The 27,757-nt window shown below is 37.6% G+C and overlaps 3 protein-coding genes across 3 annotated transcripts in view; 2 read left to right on the top strand and 1 right to left on the bottom strand.

Annotated features, from left to right (window-relative positions):
* LOC146454077 (proto-oncogene tyrosine-protein kinase receptor Ret-like) overlaps window positions 1-27,757 on the top strand; it is a 118,970-nt gene that overhangs the window by 43,438 nt on the left and 47,775 nt on the right. The gene's annotated exons all lie outside the window — the stretch shown is intronic.
* Window positions 6,890-11,529, bottom strand: LOC146454080 (uncharacterized). Its single transcript, XM_085095893.1, has 3 exons — window positions 10,068-11,529; window positions 9,288-9,579; window positions 6,890-8,868 (listed from the first exon to the last, which is right to left on the bottom strand). Exons 1-3 carry the CDS (start codon window positions 10,229-10,231, stop codon window positions 8,419-8,421), a joined length of 906 nt encoding a protein of 301 aa, XP_084952019.1. The 5' UTR covers window positions 10,232-11,529; the 3' UTR covers window positions 6,890-8,418.
* On the top strand, window positions 10,666-27,054 carry LOC146454079 (uncharacterized). Its single transcript, XM_085095895.1, has 23 exons — window positions 10,666-10,892; window positions 10,973-11,109; window positions 11,197-11,256; window positions 11,718-11,792; window positions 11,891-11,956; window positions 13,305-13,334; window positions 13,820-13,891; window positions 14,487-14,516; window positions 14,927-15,007; window positions 15,428-15,475; window positions 16,002-16,105; window positions 18,896-18,978; window positions 19,313-19,398; window positions 19,588-19,692; window positions 19,800-19,875; window positions 20,334-20,394; window positions 21,119-21,151; window positions 21,712-21,753; window positions 22,160-22,201; window positions 25,218-25,262; window positions 25,589-25,624; window positions 25,998-26,072; window positions 26,380-27,054. Exons 1-23 carry the CDS (start codon window positions 10,666-10,668, stop codon window positions 26,404-26,406), a joined length of 1,641 nt encoding a protein of 546 aa, XP_084952021.1. The 3' UTR covers window positions 26,407-27,054.

Raw genomic sequence — 27,757 nt, 5'->3', positions numbered from 1 at the left:
TGTTAACAGGAAAACAATACTCTCTTCTCTTTCTTTAACGTTAATGCCCCGTCCACAGGAATCCGGTCATTATTTCATTTTATTTTTTTTACAAATTCAAATTAAAGTTTGTTCCATGGGCCAATCTATACACGTCAAAAAACGGAAAGTGGTTACATCGTGCCTTCACCGAAAAATTCTGGTAACAGAAGTTGTACTTTTGCAAACAATGAAATTACCAACAGCAGCGGCATGAGTTGCTGCAAAATAATGAAACTGAAAAAAGCAGCAATACCAAGCCTTATAATTTCGAGGCTAATCGTACTTAGAACAAGGATCACATACATACAAGCTAAAAAATCTATAAAGGCGCCAATTGCGTCTTAAAGAAATAAAATATGCAGCAAAAGATAAAAAAGACGTTCCTCTTTTTCATCATAGTAGTAAGCGGTGTTTCCTAAAAATGGCGGATGATCTAACAGGTAGCGTGCGTGACGTCTGTTCAAAGTTGCTAAGCCAATTGATAGCAATCGATGAACGGTTTTGCGTGGTTATCGATTGGTCATCGATTGGCCGATACCAATCGATACCAATTAACTAATTTTATCGATTAATATCGATTGATCGATTGAATTTCCGATTATCGGTTTCCAGTAACGTCACGAGGAGAGCTGTTCGCTTACATGCAAACTCGCGATCGTTAGCGACCAAAGGCTGAAACAATAGAAGCTGGTCACTAACCAGAGCGGTAAATCATCTTGAATTTTATTTCAAGATCTTTATCTGCCGACGAACATCATTAGGCAGTACTATATTTCTGTAAATGTGATCACGAAGAGTTTACTTTTATTTAAGACGTATCAGAATCTTTGAGTGGTCGCTTACGAAAGCTTTTGACTTTTCTTTTTTCAACCACACACGTTACAGTACTTACAATAACCTACTGTACTTACACTTTTACTCGTAATACAATACTCACATTATATAGATAACAATATAACTTACGCGTAATTACTTACATTTCACTACAAACGTGATTTTTTTTTTTGAACTTATATACAAAAGCAGTACAGAAAAAATAAGATACACCCCTTAAAGTATATATCTACATTACATAATACAAAAAGAGTAAATTGCCTATGAGCTTTTGATTTACTAAGTTTAAGTGAAAATCCAAACGGGGTCTCACAATGATGGTCGCTTACGAGAGTGTTAGCAAGAAGAGCTTACAATGTAATTTCTACCTGTAATGTAGTACAAGTAACGCGAACATTAACCGATTTCTTTGGTTTTTGGCGTCATAAAGGAAGCATGTTGAAATTTTAGGAAAGTATAAGTTATGTTCTTAAGCCAGTAAAAATACTTTTATTAACGAGTTGCCGTAATACGTATCAAAATCTTTAACTGGTCGGCTTACGAAGACTAAAAAACAAAGGAAAAGACGCGGTTGGTAATTTCAAAAAGTGGTCGCGGTCGCTTAGGCTTTCTTTTGATTAGCTATAGAGACAGCTTAACAGTGACAATTCGAACTGGGTTTTGCAATGGTGGTCATAACTACAGCTGGTCGTGGCTTACGAGAGTGGTCGCAAAGACAAAGATAAGTTTTCCCTTGCTTAATAACCTTCCCAGGTTTGTCTTCGCTTGAAGGAGAGGAACGTGGAATGACGAATTTCGGAGAATATTACTTGGGAATGGCCAGGAGAATGGCAAATATTGACAGGATGATAGAACTTTTGTTAACAATTGCTATTCTAATATAAATACAACAAATGCAACGTTTATTTAGCCTACTTAAAAAATCCAAGGATGCCTCAGTGTGGCTAACTCGTGAATAAAGTATACGAGCTGATATAGTGAATATGCAATTTGTCTTTACTTAAGGTGTGCGTGTCGAAACATGGCTCATAGCTCATCCTCTCTTAGTCATACTGCTGAAAGAACCTATTACGGGGAATTAGCTGGGTTCACTGCAACAAAGATCCAATAGCTTCTTCAGTTGCTCTTCTTTATTAGTCTGACATAAGTTCAGCTTACTCTGCTCAACAATCACTTCTCTACTAAAACTAGATGGCTCGACAACCATCCGCTTAACGCAAACTAAATCTTACGCAAGCCTTCTGTGATTGGCTGCAAGAAACTTATTTGCATCCGTGCCTTCGATCTATTAACCAAGTCAAAGACATCTTTCTAGAGAAATATCATCATGAAACTTGAGCTGTCCAGTCAATACAAAACAGGGAGACCAATATAAAAATTACAAAGTTCGGACTTATACAATAAGGTTTCACAAAGATAATCTGAAAAACAGTAAAAGTTGAATGAAGGTGTTAGCCTTCTTCATCGAAAGTGATTGGTTAAAAGTTTCCATAAATTAAATGAGTACGTGGTCAAAATAAATTTAAAGCTCGAATTATACATCCAGTACGTGGCTAATAGCAGAATTACAAAAATGGATATTTATCTTCACAATTACCCTAACACCATAGTATTTACTTTCGAAACTGACCCTAAAATAACCGATATTATTATTAAGATATATTCCTCTTTAAAATGAACACCAACTACCATGAATTCGGTAAAAGAACCTCAGAAAATCTACCAAAATTGACTAAAAATAAGAACAGTAACAATTTCCTGGAATAAACCGTCGAAAGGTCAAGTTGAGGAAAAACTTATAAAAAGTAAGGTAAACAAGATGTTATCTTTTGTAGGAAACTTAATTGAAAATATTTTTACGATCACAAGTGTTTCCGCGGAAACGTACAGCTGCTCATACCGAATTCATGACAGGAGAATTTATGCGTTAATCATACATTAAGAATAACTAAGTCGAACTACAAGGTATTATTTCTAGAGAGATGCATAACTAGTTAACTGGTCTTTTTCTGTGATATTCCCAAAACCGAAATATAATTTGTAATGAGTCCAAACACCAAATAAAATTCCTTTAACTATTTTAACCTCAAATAATTGCGCTGTAAATATTTTTCATCATTGGCAATTTTATCATCTAACAATACTATGGAAGATCTCTCACAAAGCCAAGTCTTTGCTTGCCGACTTTTGTTGCACACATTTTACTAGAAGAATTATGTGAGCGATGTTGGTAATTTAACTTGTTCAGCTTATGGCCTTTTTGCCTATTCCAGAGAACATACATGTGCCTATGAAGCTAGAGCTTCCTTGAGGGTATTATTGCTCACTGGCTGTAGTATTGGGCTTCCTGTTTCAAGACAGTCGCTCATCCCCAGTTGTTATGTTTACGGTTGCAAAGGTAGTACGCCCAGTTAGGCTACGCATTGACAGTGAGGAAGCCTAAGAGCCAGTGAGGTCCAACAAGTTGCTCAGTTGCAGAGAAGGCTACATATCCACAGGCGTGCGGAATTATAAACAAATTAATAAAAATGTGCTATTGCTATGGGATTTTTGCAATACGAGCTTCGTATAAAAACAGAGGAATAACATGCGTGCAAGTTTTGCTGCGTGCACAGGGCAGGTTTGTACCCCCCCCCCCCCCTCCCTCTGATTCTTGGTTCGAGGGAGGGCGGGAAATGCTTCGATATTTGCGGTATATCGTTATGTGGTGCTGTGAGGGTATAATTTTTTGCAATTTAGTGTGGAATTTCCAAGGGAAGATTGACTAAACGTCTCGGGGTTTGAGTTATTTGTTTTAAAGTTCATTTCCGTATACTTTGCGTTTACTTTTGCGCGGGTATTTATAATGCTTGACGATAAGCTTGACTGTATGGCAACCGGGAGCTGTTGGTTTAGAAACTAACCGGCTTTTATCATAAATTGGTGGTGGAAAAATTATAAATAACTGTTACGAGAATTTTATTAGAGTATTCGGCAGAAAAAAAACTCGAATAGGCCATTTTTTTTTCGGTTGGGTTGGCTACTCTACTACAAGTAAACGCTTCTCCAGTTGAGCGACCGTCCAGAGAGAACCAATGGTATTGATGGTTAAATCACCTTGATCTACTTTGTGGAAAAGGTGTGGCCAAAAGTTTTGACGTTCTACAACAGCCACCCCCCCCCCCCCCCCCAAAAAAAAAAAAAAAAAAAAAACACCCACAAACACACGTTTCCATTTTTCATTTTCTTTGGAAAGGGAGGAAAAACAGAACGTTCGAGATTTAAATATTTCGTTTACTTTCATCACGTTTTGTTTACAAAATCGTATATATTGAAAACATACCAATTTTTTTAGAAAGCATTTTAACTCCCTGTTTTCCTATATGTTTTAGAACACATCAGAAACAAAAAAAACATTTTAATGTAGAGTGGGAAACACGCCAGTGGCTGAGGAAACCTGTACAGAAAAAAATGAAGGAACATGTCCTGTCAGTGTTCTCCCGATACAAACCTTCCCTATATATCTACTCAATTTTACATGCTCGTAAAATGACGTTTCAATCACTAAGCGTTCATGATGTATAGAATTCAGAATAACAGTTATGCACTGTCCCCTAAAAACTCTTCAAACTTGCAATAAATACGGAATACAATATTCGAATTATTGACAAGAAATTGTTTGTTTGTACACCTCGGACTTAAGATGTGAAACGACCCTAAGCCGGAAAGAATGACCTCCGAGTCCCAGTCTCTGAAACAGATGTCAAACTTCACTTAAATGAGGGCTTACAAATGATCTGTTAGGCCTTACACAGTTATCCGTGATGTCTTTTTTGTAAATACATATATATCTACACTCTTCATAGAATGCCTTTGAACTACACAGTTGTAATGTTAATGCTCGCCCGATTAAGACAAAACAGTGGAACTTCTTGTGGGTAAATAAGGTATTATCGTCATCAATATCATATCATCTCTCTCCCTCACTTAACAACTGCCGCTTTCTTCGCAAAAGCCTCAATACACAAGTAAGCGGAAGTTCATATGACCACCATTGCGTAAATTTATAATATGCCTATTTCGTTAGGTGTCTAAGAAAGTTAAGGGTCGCTTTAGTTTAAAATGGACGGGAAAAGCTGATGGCAGAAATCGTCGTGCATTCGAATTCGTATTCAAGGGTGATTCCTACTAACATAGAAGTCATTTGTGCATGGTTTATGAATATTTATGAATATGCAGAGAAAAGCAGACCAAAATACAAAGCAATGTATGTCCTTTTTTCCTAAATGGAAGCCTAACTACCGTAGAATTCCGAAAGTAGCGTTAATTGTTAATCCTCCTATTGAAGTCCAAAAGTACCCCCCTCCCCCCCTCCTAAAAAAAAGTAGCGGCCCACCCGAAAGTGGTGGCCATTCGAAAACGACAATTCCACCATGATAAAATGCCGTATTCCATTTGATGTAATGTTTCAAGTAATATAGTTTTGGACTCTATTATACCATCTTACAAATAAATTCTGTCCATTTCGATCGGCTTACAATGCAGTTGGAGTATTTAGCGTAACAAAAGTGACTGGAACAGAAACATTTGTGTCGTCTTTCTTACGGTGAAAATCACCAACAGGCTTGCGCCCTCGAGCGTACTAATTACTGTTCAATCTATATCAACATTGCATTAAATAACATAGAACGACCTTCCGAATTTAAGGAAGTTACTGATGTGATTTGTTAAAGAAGTCCTACTGAAAACTATCATTTAAAAGCAGCAGTGTTAGCAGGGTCAAATGATACACAGTGGCTTACCCAGCGCAGGGGTCCAGGGGTTCCGGAACCCCCCCCCCCCCCCCTCTTCCCCTCTTAATAAAACCAGCTTTTGCGCGCAGTCACAGAAAAGGAGGCTCCCAATGCAAAATTAACATTTTTGTTGAGTTTTTGCCGTACAAGATGGGACGAACCACATGAAGCATTTCAGTGAGGCTTTTCTTGGTATGTTACCTTCTATCGTCCCTTGAGACACTTGAGGCCATCTCTCATGACCAACTGTTCAGTCCAAAACCAGTACAGCAGCTCTCCATGGAACTGGGATGGCGAAAGTAAAGCGAGTTAATGTTCGCAATTTGCCAGTTTCCACAATTGTTTGAGAAAGCTGCTAATCCTGAAAGGAAATTCGGCATCGAGCCTTGTATTTCAAGGAGAGTAGGCAGGCCAACAGGAGCACCGCAATAACGTGGAGGCCATAACGCCTAAAGATGTATTACGAGAAGGCCCTTGCGGTTTCCTCACTAGAGCACTTAGCTCAAGTACCCAGACGGACATTTGTTTCAGCCTTGAAAATGACAAAACACTGTCTTCTCTGCTCTGCCTCTGCTTTTTCCAAAGCTGGTCGTCTCTCAAGAACTCGATTAGCTTTAAGATGCACTTCAGTCTTATGCTGATGACCTCCCATGGCCTCAGGACGCACACGTTGAGCTCCTGACAACGTGGTTAAATCTCTAGCTGAATGCAACACTCACAAGTTGTTACGTATCCTCTGCACCCTGCCAATAACCTCCGACCCTCTGCAGAATGCGAGCGATATTTTAGTACTCTACGCGCACGCCGAGTGAAGCCGGACATACTTAGCCGGACTTACTTACGGGTAACATGTCTAGTAAACGAGAAACTTTTTTTGCTGTCATGAACATTCACTTTGAACAGGATATTGACGTTGATGCTGCCATGTAAATTTGACATGGGCATACCTTCTCAATCGCTTTATAATTGAACTACCTTTAGTGACTGATTTCGGACGAGTTGGAACTCCTACTTGCCGAATATTTGGGCCTTTTTTTTTCTTTGGTGTTACAGTTTGCTATGTTCACGAGGAGAGTTCATAACATGCATAAGTGGGTTGACGCCTTTAACAAGTTACAAACGTGTATTAACCATCCGAAAGTAGCGGCTACCCGATAGTAGCTGCCCCTTTGGCCAGCACTAATACGAAAGTAACGAGGGCCGTTACTTTTCGAAATTGTACGGTATCTCTGAAAAAGCATGGTTCTCCCCGGTTACTTTTTTGGATACAAAGAGTAATTGCGTAATTCTGCTTTCTCTGTATGACCACGCCAAAAAGTCTCTGGATCATTAGGCATCCTCGTTACCAGAGGCTACGATTTTTTGGTCAGTGGTTGTCGCAGCCGTTGTGGGATATCGTGAAACTCACGACCTTCATTAGTGGAGTCATTAGTGAAGTCCCTTTTTATTTTTGTTTTCTTTTTAGCACGCTATAGTGAATCAGAATGGTTATTAGTATTACACGTTATCACGTACCGGATCAATTATTGGCTTTTCAATATCAAAAATCCCCAAATATGGTCAATATACGATGAACCAATAGCTAAATCATAGCGGCACGTTATGGCTCAAACAATTATCACCAGTTATCTTATAACTTCGTGTAATGTCAGCCTCAAGGTTCTAGAAAAAGAAATTTCCGATTGCAGTGCCAGTAAAAACTTCTATGGAACCGACTCATGGCTGAATGTTCATTTTAAGGGCCGACCATTTAACTTTGAGGGGGGGGGGGGGGGGGGGGGAGGGTGGGTGATTTCTGGTCAGCACGAATTTTTTTTTCTAACAGCCTGGTGGGCAGCATATTTTTTCCCTTCTAAATGCTCTGCAGGATATTTTTTCCCCTCCTCGTTTCTTTGCAGGATTTTTTTTCCTGTTTATTTATAGTTGACAACAGGAAAGGTTTGGATCTGTTTCTTTTTATACTGAATATATATATTAAAAAAAAAATAAGTTTCTAATGTCACAGTTGTCTTGTATGTGACAATCATAGAATAGCTTCATTACTGATTGGACACAGTTGCAGTTTTCAGCCATGTTCATTGTTGTTGTTAATTTTTATCTTGCAGCACAATTTTATTCATGAAATATACAGCTACTTTTTTTGCACCTATCAATATCTTGCCCCAACAGGGAGAGTGCGGGCATAAGTGGGGCATTTGACCTGTGAACTTTGTCCAAGGAAGGGGACATTTTGAACAAGAATTAAGGTTTGAAATGGCAGAGGCTGTGGAATTTGAAATTTATTGACCAAAATATTTGAAAATGTCAATCGTCAATAGCCCCTGGGTATGCTTGCACTCCCCTCATTGGGGCTAGACATTGATAGGTGCGTTACTAAAACATCGCAAAAGTATTATATTAAAATAGAAAATAAGGCATTGCAAACATATTATATCAATAATTACATGAAAATGTTTCTCTCAAAAATTAAAAATGAAAAAAAAAAATTTTTTTGTCTATTAAAACTTGATTATTTAATAAAAAAAAAAAGTACCTCCATTACTGCTTGTGATAAGCTAATAATGTTAGCAATAAGTAATCGATGGGTAATCAATAGGTAACCGATGAGGAATCAATGTTATCGATGAGTAATCCGGATAGGCCACAAAATTTTTGTACATCGACTAGTCATCAATTACTCATTGATTATCGCCAATAATCAATGACTGATCTTTTTATTTTTCATTGATTTCCCATCCATTACTCACTGACGTCATTGATCATCGATTAGTTTCCAGACTGTATCTGTTTTCTATAATGGATAATAATTAGGCAGAATTGAAATAAAATTATTGAAGTTGTTATCTTGGCCCCTCCAGTCTCTCCACATTTGTTCGTCGAGAAAACCTTGGATATCCTCTCGTCGAATCCCTTTCTCCCTTTTAATGAAATATTTAAGTCTTGCCCATGCGGACTCTATTTCTTGGGTGTGGATGCCGGTGACAGGATCAACAAAATTATCGCGATGGATAACAGTCCTATGTACACGAACATTAGCAACATGATTCTCCAAGCCACGATAAGCAGCCCAGTCATCTGAGTGTACCTCTGAGCCTGGAAGGAGAACGCGCTGTAGGATTGGGGCCAAAGTAGCTCGGTCTCTTTGCTGAACCACTTGGAAATAACCACGACAAGGGCGGTATTCGGTTGAAATAATTCCAAACACCCAAACGTCGTCCCTTGGTCGTCGTCCTCTTTGATTCTGAACAAGGAAGACATAAACTACGTATTAAATTTAATTCCTGAATGCAACCTAGTCAGAAAAAACAAATTTCGTCCATCGGAAAATTCAAAGGCTCGACATTTTCGCCGTTCCCTTGGGTCTGGTTTCCTCGCTTTTTGAATTTTTCAGTGCTTAATATGATACCCGCAATTTCCTAAGTTTTTGTGTTTTAAAATCACTTGCTAAGATCTACCTTGATTCGCATGGATATATCCTGCGCAAACATACTGCAAACTTCTGTATTAGAAGGCTTTTAAAAGTCCGGCTTTCCCGTATACTCCAACTAAAACTCGTTTTCCTTGGTAACGTCGACAAAATCTTTAAACGTGTTAGAGATAGCGGGGTTGTCGCTACCGCAACATACAGTTGGACAAAATAGTCAGTGCTTTGGTACTCACTTTTGACTGATGTTTGAATTGGCTCTCGTCACATTTTACTATGTAGACGTTCCCACCAAATGGAATAATTGGACGGTCTTGTAGATCTCTTCTGCAATAATGCCTGAATACTCCATAAACGTTGCCAACTGTATTATTAGTTAAACCAAGCATCTCGGCTGCAGTTTTTCTTAACTCGCGGACACTCCACAGAAATAGTAAAAGCAAGAGTTTTCCCAATGGGAGCCTTGGAAATTCTGCAAATAAGCTTCCATTGCGGAGAGATTTTTTGCAGTGGCACCTGGAGCACCTCCTTAAAAAAAATAAAATTAAATATGAAAAACGATTTAACAGCAAAGTTATTAGCTGTAGACTGAATACATTGCGTGCTTTTACTTGGTCAAACGAGGTCTCGCTACATTTAGCTACTTTGACCGGATGCATCACACATGTGAATGGGATGTCTTGAAAGCCGCTAAGACAACTTTGCAGATGCAAGACACCTCGAAAACTAAGATTCCTCTACAACTATGTAAATACCAGAAGTTGCGCAAGTTATGTCTAAAAATCCCTCTTCTATTCCAACTTCAGCTCTAGGAGCCCGTTTGCTGCGCCTTCGCCGCGGGAATTGCGCTCGCAACAAATACTTTTTCAAATTTCTACCCCTTAGGACGACAACTATAATAATTATTTTTTGCCATTGCGCATACATTAGCGTCTGTACTAGTTTCATTATAAACAATGAGCAGATGAATAAGAGGAACGAAAACCCCACTCTAACCTAGATCCTACTAAACTCACCATATATAACCATCGACATGTTCTCGGTTTCTTTCCGATAATTCCATCGCTTGATTGCAGGGTACACATCTCAGTGGATTGGCTAGTAAATTTTGCCCCTGTAGCCATCGAATCAGTTCTAAGGTAGGACCATTGGAAAGAGCGGTTACCTCCAAGAGATTCATAATGGACCAGTTTTTTTTTTTCTTGCACTCTTATCTCCAGCAGCGTACTTCGAGTTTTGTAACACAATCATGCCGAATGATATGTGATACAATTCATTTCATTCAAAGTTGACTAATTAATCGGTTACACCCAAGGTTGCGCGAGCGAAGCGTTGAACGGATACGTGCTCGCAGCGATTGCTTGTTTTCATTTTTTCAAATTTAAATTTATAGTAAGCAATCCTGATGATATCCATAAGAGTACTTAGTAGCTGCGTAAGCTTTCGTTTCAAATGTTCTTTTCACACTCGAGTGACAAGATATCAGAGTCTTGACACCCTCATGGCTCATTGTTCGTTGACACCTTTTATGGGTGCATAAACAATAAGACAACGATTACGCGTCCTTACTTTAGTTTTCCATTTACCGCGAGAAAGCAGTTGGAGCAAAGAGCAATGGCTGAAAGGACGCAAGCTACACGCGCCAGGAACTTGAAAAGAACAGCCGTTCTGTTGAGGTGGATAGATCCTCTTCGGGTCCCTCAAGCAAGAACTTTCGATGTTCTTGAAAGGTCAGGGCGAGTAAAAGAGATCGTTTTCCCTAACAACGCCACCAACGAGCACATGAAGGAGGTGCTTGTGCACGCTTTCCGTTCACAACTCGAAGCGGAAGATTTTTCAAGGTAAATATATACAATTTAAATCACTTTAAAGATTCCTTCGTCTTCCATATAAACCAATATAACATCTATCTAATTTTCAGATTGTATTTTTACAAATCGTGCGGGAGCACCACACTCCTCGACCGAATATGTTCCGGTGGAGAGGTCTGCGGGCCAACTTTGAAACTCCATTTCAGTAGAAACCCAAGGAAGATTTACATGAGGCTCAACTTACTAGGTAATAACTTCTTTTACAGTACACAGTAATTTTTTCTCAGTACTATGAGGAAAGCCGATTTTCTATTTGTATTCTTTCAATTCACAGATGGGGCCGACGACACTGCAGAAAACGCCGCACAAAACCAGCAAGCTGAACGCTCGGAAGGTATTGTTCATCTTTTTATTTCACGCCAATAGGTGACTTTTCACTCAACAGAGAGCATTATAGGCTGATTCAAAATGAAATTGTACTGAGATGAAGCAATTTTAATTTCATATCTCGATGTAAGTAGACAGGAAAGTTTGATACAAATATTATTTTCTCAATTTTTACTTTGATACCTTCACTCGTTTCCAATTTGAAGTTAATACAAGAGTAAGTTTTGGCGGGAAAACCCCAGAAGATCACGAGGTTACGTTTGGCTTTGCAACCTGGTGACATCGGGAACTGCTTATTAGGGCTGCGTTATTATTGCATTGGGAAATGCTTATTTGGGGAAATAGAAAACATTTTAATTTGTTGTGCTTGTTGCATTCATCTTTCCAACATTGAATTAAGATCTTAATTTACATGTATTTGTTTAAAAGGGTGGTGATTGTAACATCAACTTCTTATTCTCTCTTCAGAACAAACGGAAGAGCCAGCACAAGAAGAGGAAGAAATCGACAATCGACAAGACGAAAATAGGCAAATTATTGAGGGTAGGCTAATGTTTATATCGTTTTATCAGTTTAAAACGTGAACTACAATGAATCATTGATAGCGTTTCTGACTTTCTTTCATGCTACCGTACGCCTAGATGTTGTCACCGACGATCAAGTGGAGATCGAAGAAGATCATCAACAAGCTGGACCATCAGGCCAAAGTAAGTTATTATAAATTTAAACTAATAGCGTTAATAAGTTATTGCATGTAACTTATTTAAAAAAAAAAACATTGAGGGTGCTGTCCTTTTGGGGGTCTTCGGAATGCTTCAACATGAAAATTGGAAATTGTACCATAATCTCAGCATGTTTTTGATTTTATTGAAGCATAAAATAATGTCATTGGAACATTTCCAAATTTCATCGATGCGGTGATGGTTATTAGCAACAACAACAACCGCTTTTATTTGAAAAATTTTCAAGATAAATCTATGACTCAGTAAGGCTTTGCATTATGAATCAGTCAATTCCGGCTGTGCCCACCCCCTCCCCCCTTTCTCACTTAGAGCAATAGTGCTGGAATAGTGGGACATTTTTGCATTCTTTTCATCTTGGGATCTGGCATAAGCCTTCATTCACCTACATTGTAATTACTCCCGGGTCAATTGACCATTTCATTAGTTGTATCTTCCTAATGAGCACGGGGGGGGGGGGGGGGGGTAAAGTTTTGCTGGGTATGTGCTGCTGGCCTCTCAGAGCCCCTGCCCCATTATAGTCTATTTTGTGGCCAGTTATAGACCCCATCTTAGTCACTTTTTGGGAAAATGTAATTTTTGCGATCCCCACTAAGTCACTTTCAATTTATGCATCTACTTTCAAGAACGGAATGTAATGCAAGGTGATTGTTACATTTAATAAACAACAACTTTCTGAACTTTTTAACCGAGACCATTTTGAATCCCTACTTAATAGAATTTTTTCACCCCAAAAATCTGAAAATGTGCGACCCCTTTCTAGAAACTCTATTGAAAATGCGACCCAATTCTAGTCAATCCAGGTGGAAAATGCGACCCCATCCAGCGGTGCATCCCCATTAGCCTCTTATAAGGGCCAATGACCCATACTTTGGCAAATTCAGTAAGTTTCTTCTAGAATACATCTAGACAGGAAGTAAATGGGATGCTAGAGTTGCAAAATGACCTATTTTCAATCCTATTTTATTGTAGGTAAGTCTTGAAATAAAAAATAGAAAATTAAAACATTTTCGATGAGCTGCCTGAGAGCATTTGAACAATATTTTTGTCCTTACATTTGGACTTTGTCAGCTTATTTCTAAGATTATTCCTTGTAGAATCACAACTACATTCATGATATACAGGGTTGGAAACTATGAATTTTGACAGTACTAGCTATATGGGTGATTGATCTTGTTACCAAAACATTCACAACTACAATAATTTGACACTCACCAAGGTGAGTGGGCAGGTGCTAATTTCTATCTCTGAGATAAAAAGAAAAACTAAAATAAAACAAAATGTGATCATACTATTTTTGCCGGTTACATATCAGGTTATAACAGAATTCCAAGGGAAGATACAGGTAATAAAATAATTTTTCATTGGTAAATACTTGTATGTTAATGCGCACTGCTCATTTAATGTTGTAATTTTGTGAGATTATCCGTTTACAAATATACATTAAATCTCTGAGTGACTGTATTAAAAGTACAAGATTCAAGTATATGTGAATGTACTACTCAGACTGGAATGCACTTGATAAGACACAAGTTAACTTTCTACTGTATGTTGTCTTTGAAAAGTAGTACCTTGTCTGAATAATACCATTGAGATTATAACTCTACTGCAAAAGGCATGTCATTTTGTTTTTTTTGTATAGGCAAAGTGGAAACTAATTTTGATGGACCACTTAATCAACAACTTTCATCATTTACCTACAGTTTCAACATACATGTTTATTCTAGCTGTCACTCTTCAATGAAAATCAAATGCTTTAAGAACAATAAGGCCAGTACATTGTAAATACATATACAGCAACAGTATTTAGCTGTTTTACTGTCTTTTCAGTTGACGTCAGTGATAGTGAAGACGAAGTTCATGTACACCAATCAACGCCAATTCCAAGGCAGCAATTATCAGGTGCAGTGTATAAAAAGTTTGAAAATGTATTCCAAATCATCAATGCACAAACCAACCTACTTTTAAAAGTTAACCTTTATCGTGTAACCACCCTGGAGCAAGTGAAGTTTTGGAAGGTTCTGCAAAATTGCACTAGCTCTAAGGCACGATTGTAAGCCTATTCACTTCTGAACACCAAATAAGTTTGAATGTTAACAGTTGTTGGCTCCGCAATTGAATAACAGACCAGTGTGATCAACCCAATATTGAAAATAACTAATCCAGAGAAATCTCTGGAACTGTGGGGGATGTAATTTGAAAATGTAGGTGATACCTTTTAAAAGTTGATATTGAGCTCTTTGCAAGCCAATCCCAATGACTCTTATATTGTTTAATACAGTACTAGTCAACTTTGAACTTTGTGTCTGGGCTTCACAACATAAACTACACCTGTAAGGTAAATCAGCACTCAACAGACAGTATTTTTATTATTGGCAAGTAATAGGTAGTACTTGGTGGAGACAAGTACATGTTAAGACAAAAGTCAGTATGGACACTCTATCATGCAATCACAGACTTTGCTTTTTTATTTTACTTGAAGGTCCTTTCATTTCAGATGTGGAAAAGCTTTATCGAAGATCATATGGTAAGTGGTCTGTTTTCTTGGCAAGAGTAGTGAAAACAAAACAATCACAATTATTATGAATGGTAGTTTGTCAAATTTTTGTCAGTTGCTACGGTAACAGTGTATTAATAATTAATTTGGAACCCATTTTAGATAGAAAAAAAAACATGGAACAATAATTGAATTCAATCCAAATGCACCACCGTATAGCTTTAAGTGATGTAGAAGAAAGCAACTAACAATAGTAAAGAAACCTATCCAAGGAGTGAACTTAGATGGGATTTAAGTCACTTATGCATAAAGTCTGCAAACCACTTGAGCAAACTGCCATGTATACAGACCAGAACAAAGATTATTGATGTCCATGTCTGATGAAGTGGCAGGTGAGATAGAGAAAATCATGTTGCCTTTCACTGTTTGCAATTTTGTAGATAAAATTGAAAATGTGCCCATGGTCAGTATCGCGTGGCGTGATGATGATAGGTCAACATGGGATAAAGATGCTAGAGAGGGTGAGTTGTGTAACCATTATCCGAGACTCATATTTGAAGAACTTCTAGTACTTTAATTGCTTTGGAGTACATGTATATTGCTGATCAAGCTTATGACCTTCGGCTGTACCAGTTGGTAGAGTTTCATTTGTGGCATGCACACTCAAAACATTAATTTTATTGACGGGTGTAGAACGTAACTCTTTGAGTTACCTAAAGATTTACATGTATAAAGTCATCTCCTGAGGATTTATAATTGCTGGAATTCCCAGTAGAGTTCACATGGTTATTGCAGACACCATAATACTAAGTTTAATATGGAAACTTACACTTGTCTTGCAATAAGTGCTTTGTAGCACTTAAGCACTTTTTAAAATATGAATAATTTCAAATGAATATAAATAATTGTTTAATATAAACAACAACTCTTTTATTGCAAAGTTGGAGAAGTACAAGAGATGCCAGACGTGCTAATAGCAGCTGAAACAGGTAAGTTGTTTCTTGGCTTGTTCCAGTTAGCTTAGAGGTTTATGCTAAAATTGAAGACTGGAGAGTGAGCGATTTGGTTTGAAACACTATTAACACATGCAGTGTACATGTAGAGTTGGATTAACAGTTTGCAAACATTTACTGATGCTAACTTATCAACCGTTATTGAAAACATCATGCAACTTTTTTGTCAATGCTCTAATTGCACCAACATACGCATTTGATAGTCATTTCAGATCTCTTTAGTCAAACCACATGCACTGCCTGTTAAGCTGTCACATTTACAAATTTTAGTTCATAATGCTCACATCTCAATTCCAATTCTTTCTTTAAAATGTAGACAAAGTTTTTTTCTACCCGAAAGCCTCAGCTTCCTGATAACTCGAACCTCTGTTAACTCAAACAGTTTTTTGTCTCCCTTCGGAGTTCAAGTTACTAGGATTATACACTATTTCAATTTGAGCGAATTAACTTGATGTTTTTGTAATTGCCACAAGAGGAAATTTTTGTGTTTGTTTTTGTATAGATCCAAGAAGTGGTCCCTTATTTGACATTGGAGTGCTGGACGCTTTGTTAAGGGCCAACAACATTAGGCAACGAATTACTCCCCTGTGCCTAACAGCAACACAGGTACTGTAGTTACTTACAGTATACACACTTGCATGCCGTTGATGGGCGAAAGCTTGGATTTTAGTTTTAACTTTTAAACAGCAGTTTAAGGCCTCAATAGAACAGTCTTATATATTTTTAACCATGCTGCTGAAGGACAACATGAACAGATTATACTTTAATGGTACATAAGAATACGAAGCTTCATATGGTACTTTTAATTTGATAGTTGATCATACTTGTTTTCCCACAAGTGGGTGCGCAACAACGATACAAGTACTGTATTGATAATTAATGCGTCAATCAAATGATCCTCCCCCCTCCATTATTATTTGTCTTTTAATTCAATTGTATTTTAGAACTAGACAAGATGAATCAAGGTGACCGTGAATCAAGGGTCAGGGTTTCAATTATTTACTGATACATTAAGCCATTCTGGGGAGTGATAAAAATCTGCGAGTCAGCGAGCCATGCGAGCCAAGGTGTGAGCCATGCGAGCCATGCGAGCCGTGCGAGCCATGCGAGCCATGCGAGTCACGCGAGTCATGCGAGCCACAGTATAAAATTTAAGAATTTTTATTTGTTGTATTTTAACATTCACATAAGAACAAGAACAAGAGCATCGGAACAAGATGAATAACATCGCAATATTTAATTCTTACAGTGGGACAACGCAAACCATGATATTTCAGTTTTTTGTTACAGTCAACCCAGGTCACGCGTGAACGATATTTTTGAAATTTGAACGGAGTTTTGAAATTTACATGTCAGTTTTGAAAATCGCCAACGAGATTTCAGAGTTCCCGTATAAATTTCCCTAGCTTATTGACGGTGTTAAGCTATGAATTTTTCTTTACACTGCAAAATTGAATATTTCAAGAATAACAATTGTTTCCCAAGTATTTTGAATCTTTTTTTTTTTTTTTTCAGTTAATGCGTCTTTTTCGGAACGATTTCCAGAGAAATGTCCAACATTCCATTCACACGTCGGACATTACAAAGAGAAATTCGAATGTTCATTTCATTCTTGGAAATACTGTTCACGCGCGACCTGGGTTGACTGTAATTGACACGTCAGGACTGATTGTCAGTGTCATTCCAATCTTGTAGGGTATGATAAATGAGTGCTCAAAGATGAGCGAAGTCAATATTGTCGCACTAAATTCAATTTGAAAAGAATCAGCGTAACAGAAGCATTTGCCGTCAGCTGGTGGGTCGAATGCTATCTCGAAACCAGCCTCTGCCACTCAAGTGGCGAGTTTTGAAGAAAGACTTGTCTAAGGGAAAGGACAACCACATGCAGCAGTCAGCCAATCGACAGAGTTCTGATAACTCTGATTCTCGACTAAAGACCAAACCTGTTAAAATGGCGCGATTTACTCACCATTCTTGACGCCAACACACGGAGATCGAGGTGCTGTTCTTTTCTTTTTTTTTTTTTTTTTCTTGAATGAAGTTCCACGTGGATATCAATGAATGACATGTGTCAATAGATACCTATTCGAGTAGCGGTGCAGCCGTATGTTTTTCTCGGATTTTTTTTTCTGAAGTCTTGAACCTTAATAAATTTTTGCGTAATGTTTTTATTTTTTTGTGCATCTTGGGCGATTTTGAATGGGCAAAATTCTCTCAAAAATTATAACAAAAACGAAAAAAAAAAAATAAAGAAAAAAATTTGTCCAAAATTTTCTCACGCGAATGTAAATAAAACAAATAAAAATTCTTAACATTTGCACTGTGGCTCGCATGACTCGCATGACTCGCGTGACTCGCATGACTCGCATGACTCGCATGGCTCGCACGGTGGCTCGCATGGCTCGCTGGCTCGCATGGCTCGCTGGCTCGCAGATTTCGCAGACCCCATTCTGGGCATACAACGTGAGAATTTGGACAACATCTTGATGAAATAACACATGCTGTAAATGCAATCTGTAAAACATTGCCAGGCTGCCCTTTGTTAACGGGGAAGTGTCATGGGGTTTTTGACCTCTTTGAAATACAATGTAAGACCTTCACATAGCTACAAAATAATTCTAGAACAACGAGAGGAAAGAAATCAACTCAATTATTGAAAGGAACAACTCATGATCTGTTAATTGTAGCTCGTTTTGGAAACAAAAATGCAAAAACTTGAAAAACGTTACATGTAGATTAACATTAATTTTTTCAAGTTTCAATAATTTATTCCGGCCAACTCTGTCTCTGGTAACAGGCATTAATCAACAATTTACTGCACAGGATAATAATTTATAGCAAAACAACACAATTACTGTTTTATGTTTCTGTTGGCAGGCAAACGTTTCTGGGTTTTCAAATGACATCAAATTCGCGTAATACTTCCCCATTTATAGCATCCTGCACACAACATTGCTAGACCTCTTGTGATATGAGAAAAATATAGTCGCAACCATAAAGTACATGTATATCATATTTTTTTGCATACAGGCTGAAGTTGCTTTTTTTTGTTTGTTTGTTTGTTTGTATTGTACAAAATAATTAATGTAGTTGAGTTAGAGGACTAGTGTGTACTGCGTAGATCTATGTTTACGTACGTGTATCTATTTATGTTTGTAAATTATAAAGTTTTGTGGATTGCCGTCAAGTTTTTTTGTAGGAAATCTGTTCTTAGGGCTGCTGTGATCTTATTATGCAATTTCACAAATGGATGCTTACAAGTGTAAACTGTCCAGTGGATTGTATTTTGCTTTCGTTTATATATTTGTAAACATTCAATAGGAATGCATGCATTAAATTATTTTGATTGACAAATCAGTGTTAATATTCATGAAAGTATATTATTAATTAAAACAGATGCGGCTCCAGAGTCATTTCGATGGAACCCCTGTCTGTCTAATCAGATACAGACTGACACAAAAGGCTGCTGATCTCTTAAGGTTGGTAGTTAGGGAGCAGGGTTCACTAATGAAAAGGTTTTTGATGACATTTTGGTACTTTGTTTGAACTAGAGAAGATGGGACTATTTACAGAAGTTATCATTGGATGTAAATTTGAATGTACATGCTGACTTAATCTTATCTTGATTGATGTGCCTGAGTGTTCAAAGAACATTACTCCCTGGAGACTCTTGAAAAAAAAAACATCATGAAATTATTGTGCAGATATTCACATGAGTCATTGTGAATATTTTTACAAGGCAGAGGATTTAGACTTAAGTCATGTATACATTTTTAACTATTGCCTCATTTGTTATAATATATCCAACTACAGAACCCTTATGATGTCAGAAGGCGTCGCCAGATTGCAAGATTGCAATGTCCATGTTGCTCTCATGGGATCTGAATTTGATGAGCAAGGTATGTACATACATATGCACTTTACTGTGACATTTTTATGAAATGATCTTGTAAACAAAAAGAGATTGTTATGGTGGAAATAGAAAGTACATGTACTATCCAAACATTGTTAATAAGAAATAGAATGAATGGAAGCCATTGTTAAGTCAAATGTGAGATCTTTAAAACATGTTGTTATTATCTTGATTGCCTGTGGAAAACAGAGACGGAGCTTGGGCACACCCGACGTCGAAATAAGAATAATGCAGCCCACAATGTCGTCAGCTAGGTTGGTTGTGGGCGACATAATTGCAGGTGTGTTTTCAAATGTGGATTTTACCATTTTTGTATTGTTTGAGTAGTTGTGTTTTAATCTAGGACTGTGGAAACAGAAATTTATTTTGAACTTGTCTTTTTTCTAGGACATGAGGCTATAACTCATCTTGGGTCTGCGGTAACAGAGGCCTGTCATGCTGCGCAGGCAGTGCAGGCGCAAAGGTAAGATGCACTTAATTTCTCTATACTGACCAGATGGATTGCGTAAACGCCTTTTTGGTGGACAAAACAAAAGAAAATCTGTTCACATAGCTTACATGAAAATGGAAGTTAACTCCCAGTGAAGATAATCTTACTGTGGACCCTGTACACATTGCCATCCCAACTTTGCTGCCATGACAACACACGCAAACCATCATACATTGAAGTGGAGTCACTGCACTTATGGAGATCCAGGATTTTGTGATTCTCCAGCCTGTAAACAAGCTCTTAAGCGGCGCATAGAGCGAAGAGAGGCAAGCTTAGCAAAGCTAAATTTTTCTCTTCTACCTATATACCATTCAAATTTAGGAGTCTTATCCCAGGTTAGTTACTCTCCATTAGGTGATATTTATGAACTGCCTATTTTATACTGTGTGCCTCTCTACTTAAAACCTTCTTTCAACACTCTCTCATAACAGGGCCTTTCTCCAGCAAAACAGGGAGTTACGCCAAGAACAAGATCGGCAATTGAAAGAATCGGTGAGTAAACTTGCAATAAGATGAGTATGCATCTAGACACGATGTTACATAAACAGTCCCCGAACGGACACACTTTAGGGCAGGCATTAGGAGACACTTGACATCTTAAGAAAATTCTTGTTTAAAATGCCCCCCCAAAAAGGCACTTCAATTGCATATCTTCGCAGATTCAGTATACTACATGTACATGTAGACCCAATGTGCATTAACAATATTCACAAAACTTTGTAATGGTTCAGAAAAAAAAATACATTTATTGGCAAAAGTGATTGACAGAGGTTGTTCAAATGCATCAAAATATGTACATGTATGCAAAATGTGGTTATGGTAAAAGTTGTTTAGTATTGGGCACCTTAAGATCTCTATGACGGACACCCTTCCAGGGTCACAAGCTGAAGCTGAATCTACCGCATTGACAGGATCTATCAGTAAAATGAGAGGCCAGATAAGAGAATGATTGTAGGGTCGGCTGGAGTGAATTGAGTATATGCTTCCCCTTAGGCATTATGATGTTAAATCCCAGAAATCGTCCACTGAATCTGCTCTCTCATGTCAGTTTAGTCAAAGAAAATACAGTGTATGATGCCCACAAATGTAATTGATGTACATGCACAGTGTACGCTGTGCAATGTACATATAGATCTTCTATTATGCATTTCCCTGTTCAACGAGTTTTGTTTGGAAATGAAGCAGAAACAAGAGTAACTCGCATTATTCGTCTTAGGAAAGGGAAGACAGAAGAAAAAAGGAAGGAACTGTAAGTTAAAAGATGCTTCTTGCACAAAATATAAATACTGGCAGTAATTGCCAATTGCCTTCTGAACGGTCTTAAGGGTCTTCATTCTTTTATTTTTCATTTCTTTGAACAAAAATAAAGAATTTCAAGCAAAATACTATAATTATATGTTACTTGATGGAAGACTTGAGAGAGAAATTATCTCTACTGGCATTTTGGTCATTGCTAAGAAGTTGGCCTAGTGGTAAGGGCGCCGGACTTGAATTCCGGAGGTCCTGGGTTCAAGTCCAGCCTCGGTCACGCTTGTAAATAGCCAGCTGGTTTGCCTCCTGCTAGTTGGGATTTTTTGACATGTTGTGTACGATTTGATTTTTTTTTTGTTTCCTGTTATTTCTGAGTGGAATGCCTGTAAAATAGCTTTGGGTAGCTAAGTGCATTTCCACTATAAACAAACAAACAAACAAACAAACAAAAGCATTACATTATAAGTGACGACCTTATTTACTACAACAAAAAATTCCGCCCGAAAATGTTTCTTTCTACCAATTTTGTGAATGTGTCATATTGTTTGCTACCTGTAGGGTGAACATGGAACTGTTGCACAGGAAGACAACCAGGAACAGGTAAAAGAAATGTTCTTCTGTTTAGTTTCCGGCTGACAATGTTGTAATCCGAAAGCGGCTCTAGCCTCCTATTCCTCTTTAAAGAGCGAGCGCTGTGAAGAAATGTGAACCAAATTTAAAACTTGATGATGCACGCCGCGGTTTTGAAGCTCTATTAAAGCAAAAATAATGAACACGAATAAAGAATCTCAAGCGAAACAATTCAATTATGTTACTTGATGGAAGACTTGAGAGAGAAATAGTCTGTCTCGACAATGAATGTAGGTCATTGCCCATAAAATAACCGTTTCACATTAAAACTCACGGACTTATTTACTACAACAAAAAATTGTATCCAAAAATTCTGGCCTGAAAATGTTTATTTCTACGAACTTTGTGAATGATTCATTTTGTTGTCTACTTATAGAGTGACAATGAGGCTGGAGCACAAGATAACAACGAGGAGGAGGTAAAAAAAATGTTCTTCTACACTGTATAAGTTCCCCACTAACAAACCCAAAGATTAACGCACAAAAAAGTAACATTTCTAGCTATTTCTTTGAGTTGTCGGGTGTCCTGTGTTGAAAGCTTGAAACATTTTGAAAGCTTAATTTTGTTGAGTTCCAAGCAACGGATTTCGAGGGCTTTTTTAATGTGATGGTTAATGGCCCACCCTCGTATGGAGGGGATAAGAATTCGGATGCAAACTGCTTAATTATGACCGTAAATGAGTCGTACTGGATGGTCCCATGGCGTTTTAAGTATCTGATGCTTGTTGTGTGGTTACAGAGAAAAGAACTGGCGCGTTATACGTATTATTTAGAGAACAAATGTCAATAATTTCGAAGAAAACAAATTATTCCTTTCAAACTTGGTATGTCGAAAACAGCAAATTGTTGCAACCGTGTAACCGTATAGCGCGTAACCTCCAGTTCCATTTCGCGCCATTTTGGTTTAGCAACGTTTCCCTTCGCATGGTTCGTGGTACAGGCTAATTTACGACATTGTAATTGACTGAAACCATAATCTCATCCTGAAAGCGTTTTACATGGTTCGTGAACACCACCAAAACCATTCCTGGGAACATTGACTGTCGTACGCTTGTCTCATCAACATTAGAGATTCAGGAGAAAGAATGCAATAACCAATTTAATTCGACATCGCAAGTTGGCCCGAGTTTGTAATGATTAATGTTGTTCGTTCGTTATTATTGGAGTTTTTCTCGGATTGAACGCGCCAGGTTTTTTCGCGTTGGCTTTTTTACAAGAAACTTGACAGCGATGGCATGTTTAAGAAATCTGATCTCAATGGCGTTTTTAAGAAACTTGATCGCCATGGTGTTTTTAAGAAACTTGATCGCGATGGTGTTTTTAAGAACTTGAAAGCGATGGCATGTTATCTGACCTCAATGAGGTTTTTAAGAAACTTGATCGCCATGGTGTTTTTAAGAAACTTGATCGCGATGGTGTTTTTAAGAACTTGAAAGCGATGGCATGTTTAGAAATCTGACCTCAATGAGGTTTTTAAGAAACTTGATCGCGATGGTGTTTTTAAGAAACTTGATCGCGATGGTGTTTTTAAGAACTTGATAGCGATGGCATGTTTAAGAAATCTGACCTCAATGGCGATTTTAAGAACTTGATCGCGATGTAATATATCAAACACGAGACACAGTGTTTCATCACATATCAAACACCGAGATGAGAGTTGAAAATACGACGCGTAGCGGAGTTTTTTTGACGAACTTCGAGGTTTTTGATATTGTGATGACACTGTGACGAGTGTTTGATGTAACTTCTCAAACAAACCGACTTTGAAGGAGAAATTAAGGATGCAAAAACGAGAAGTTTTTCATCAGATATCCAAACACGTCACGGTGCATGATTTCTTTTGTCTTTCTTTGAACTATTAATGAGTTTAAGAAGGCATGTTTAAGGAACCTGACCTCAATGAGGTTTTTAAGAAACTTGATCGCCATGTTGTTTTTAAGAAACTTGATCGCGATGGTGTTTTTAAGAACTTGATAGCGATGGCATGTTTAGAAATCTGACCTCAATGGTGATTTTAAGAACTTGATCGCGATGGCAAGTTTAAGAAACCTGATCTCAATGGGGTTTTTAAGAAACTTGACGGCGATGGCATGTTTAAGAAATCTGACCTCAATGACGATTTTAAGAACTTGATCGCGATGGCGTGTTTAGGAAATGTGATCTCAATGGCGTTTTTAAGAAACTTGATCGCGATGGTGTTTTTAAGAAACCTGATCTCCATGGGGTTTTTAAGAAACTTGACCGCGATTTCGTTTTTAAGAACTTGATAGCGATGGCATGTTTAAAAAATCTGATCTCAATGGCGTTTTTAAGGAACTTGATCGCGATGGTAGGTTTAAGAAACTTGATCTAAATGGCTATTTTAAGGACTTGATCGCATAAGCATTTTAAAAACTTTGATACGGAGGCGCGTTTAACAAATCTGATCGCGACGGCGTTTTTAATTGACTCTTTCGCAGTGGTGTTATTTAAGCCCTTGCTCTCGACGTTCACCAAAACCCTTTGACCACTCCAAAAAAACCGGAAGACGGCGATAGTGAGTTACCGTTGTCAATCGTGTTCCAGTTAATTATTTTAAGTCATTGACCTTTTGTGCTTAATGTTTGTCATAGTTTTTCTATGTTCTAATTATTCGCGCACTGGATATGAAGTGATGAATAAACAATAAGGAACCAACGAGGCGCTTTGTTATCACAAAAATGCTATTTCCCACATTGCTGAACATGCATCTGACGTGTTGGTCCAAATGTCACGATTTCCATATTGTAAGATTGCAGCACAACATGAGCCAACGAAAAGTTGGCTAGTAACCGCCTAGCGTTTACGTACAATGTTTCAGAAGCAAGAGCCACCTTCGAACACGAGATTCAATCACAGATTCCCCTGATCAGTTACTTTTTAATAAGAGGAAGTAGCTGTACACGTGCTAGCGGTTTTTGAGAAACCTGACTCCGATGGCCTTCAATAACTCGATTGCAAAGGGAGTCTTTAAGTATTTGAATCCGATGACTATTATATGGCAAGTGATGCCAATGAATCACCTGCTATCTTGATTCGGTCCTGTTTCTTAACTAATTAAAATGCTAGACACACTTTCGCTAGAAAATTGTATTCCTTAGGGGATAATTAATTTTAACATCCACTTATATATTTAAAATGGTCCGAAGTAAATGACAGTCACTGGTCACTACTAAGTCTTGTACGTAACACCACATTTATAATGACTTTTTTTCTTCTGATTAATGAATAAACTCTTGTAGATGGAGCCCCAATTCTATTAGTCGTCCACTCTCCTTCCCTTTGATTGGGAGTAAACGTGATTCCAAAGGAGGTAATAGGGCCACAGAGTATTGCTCTGTACAAAATCAAAACATGAACTATTATTCTGCGGGATATTCTAGTTATTTATATGCAAATAAAAAATGTGTTTTTCAGGAAGATTTGGATGAAACTGAGAGGGACAGCCCTGAATATGAGCAGGTACTAAATAATCTTTTGTCTAAATCAATAAAACGTGACATCATATAACTTTAAAAGGAGATCAGTATAACAAGCTACAGAGATTTTGTGTAAAATGTATTTACATGTACTCTATTTACACATAGAGAAATTATTTTTTAAGCGAAGAGTATATGAAATGAAAAAAAAGTCAAAGAAGGAGATGAGACTTGGGGATGTGTTGTATACAGCATGCAATACTTACCTTTAAACGATCTTATTTTTTCATCAATGCGGTACACTCAAATGGTATTGAGGTGAACTTGTTGCTTGAATGTAAGCTGATAATTTGTGGGAATATTTTTCAGGTGCGACAGAAGAGACTCCTTGCTATCCAAAAGCAGGTCAGTAATTTGAAAGAAACATAAAATCAACGCAAAGAATAATCTAAGAAGTGACTGGCCTTCTGACATTCCTTGCATTGTCAGACCAACCATTTCACAAAGTATTCGCAGGATATCTTAAAAACTGTAAGAATAGCAAGTTCTCCCACTCGTCTTAACTTTTAAGCTGTCGAAAAGTGTGGTTAGAATAGCCAGCTAGCCATCAAGCCACGTTACAGTGACTTTTCTTCCAGAATGCAAAAGGAATTGTTATGTTGATGTGCTTTAGTGATAGCATGAGAACTGTTTTAAGATGTTAGAACTCCATATTTTTGTACTATTGTGTTGTATACGTAATGAGTTTCTTTGGGTTTTGGTTTTTAATTCCTTTTAGGGAGAAACCTCTAAACGGCCCCGACTGGACAATGATGACAATGATGACAATGATGACCAAGACAACAGCGGAGCTGTAAGTATCACTATGTGCATCACTCACTATGGGTTTTTCTGTTTTTTTTTTAAATGTGCAGTACTGTTCTGTTCTCCGTGAATAAGGCCTTAGCAACAAGGATCCTGCCATTAAACGAGCATTGATTTCGCAAAACCAACTAGTGGGCATGGAGGGTTTAAATTCGGTGCAAAAGTCCAAATTAGTTGAAAAACAATTTGATTGTACATTTGTTCATGTAAGTAAAATAAGGATGAAATACCCAACACGAAAACTACAATAGACTCATGCCGTATGTTCTCTCTCTCTTTTTTTTTTTACTTCATAGGTGACATTCAACAACCAAGAAACATAATTATTTTTATTACAACGCATTACGCTTTTTGCTGTTCATTTGTGTAAATAATTTTTTTTCATCTAGAACACTTGCCAAAGGCATCGTTAAGCTCGGTTTATCGTTACTCGAAAAACCAGGCCCTGTTTCCATTGTATTTTGTTTGGCTTTCCTTAGATGGTCACTTTCTTTTTTGAAGATTGTGCGATTCGATCGAGATCCACTGTTTATGTACCAGTAATAAATACCCAATTGGAAATGCTACAAAATAGTCTAACTTTTACTATTCTCGTTCCCATATGACAGAATCCTGTGCATCATCCGTATTGATTAGTTATTAACTTAGAATTAAAGTTTACGGTAACCCAGGGTTTGGGTGTGAAAAACGCCCAGATTATTAGAAGCACAAAGATGCTTAAATCATCTCACCCGATAAGATTTTTGTGACGGTATTTCCAATATTTAATTGTAACTTTCCTAAAACAGATAACAATGTCCACTTATTTTTCGGAAAAGAACCGAAAATCAAATTTCATGCTTTTTGATGGGTTGACATTTGAATCTAAATTAGGCATTTTTAAAAGAAACACTATTGATTACTTTGTTTTATTTACTATTTATTAATGTAATAATGGGTTAGTATTAAGAAATAAAACTTAACAAAACCTACATGAAAGATATGGTAATTGTGTGCTATGGGGGCAGACGACTTCACGGGTTCGTAAATCGACAAATCTTAAAGCGTAAGGACCCTTAATCTAACGAGTTAAAAGTCGATTTTCGTAACGAAAACGTGTTCCGAAAGAACAGTTTTCGTATGGAATTAGCAAAAGCGTTCATAAGGTTTAGCGTTCTTACGATCCATTTGATAAGAAATCTTAGAAACGGCGTTAAAGACGCCGTTTATGGATGATCGCCGTTTATTAGCAGTCTTATAATCGAATCACCGCTGATGAGGAGTCACAATCGCCGTTTGTAAAGAGTCTTATTAACAGTCTTATAATCGCGGTTTATAAGGCGTCTTGTAATCGCCGCTTATAAGGCGTCTTATAATCGCCGTTTGTAAGGAGTCTTAAATCGCCGTTTGTAAGGAGTTTCATAATCGCCGTTTATAAAGCGTCTTATAATCGCCGTTTGTAAGATGTCTTATAATCGCTGTTTATAAGGAGTCTTCAAATCGCGGTTTGTAACGAGTCTTATAATCGCGGTTTATAAGGAGTCTTATAATCCCAGTTCATAAGGCGTCTTATAATCGCCGTTTTTAAGGAGTCTTGTAATCGCGGTTTGCAAGGCGTCGTAAAATCGCGGTTTATAAGGAGTCTTATAATCGCGGTTTGTAAGACTGATGTCTTATAATCGCCGTTTATAAGGA

Source organism: Pavona decussata, unplaced genomic scaffold, assembly GCF_977016875.1.
Source record: "Pavona decussata unplaced genomic scaffold, jaPavDecu1.1 SCAFFOLD_315, whole genome shotgun sequence".
NCBI classification, from domain to species: Eukaryota; Metazoa; Cnidaria; class Anthozoa; order Scleractinia; family Agariciidae; genus Pavona; species Pavona decussata.
The sequence above is the reverse complement of the archived record's forward strand: the minus strand, read 5'-3'. Positions and strand labels throughout refer to the sequence as shown.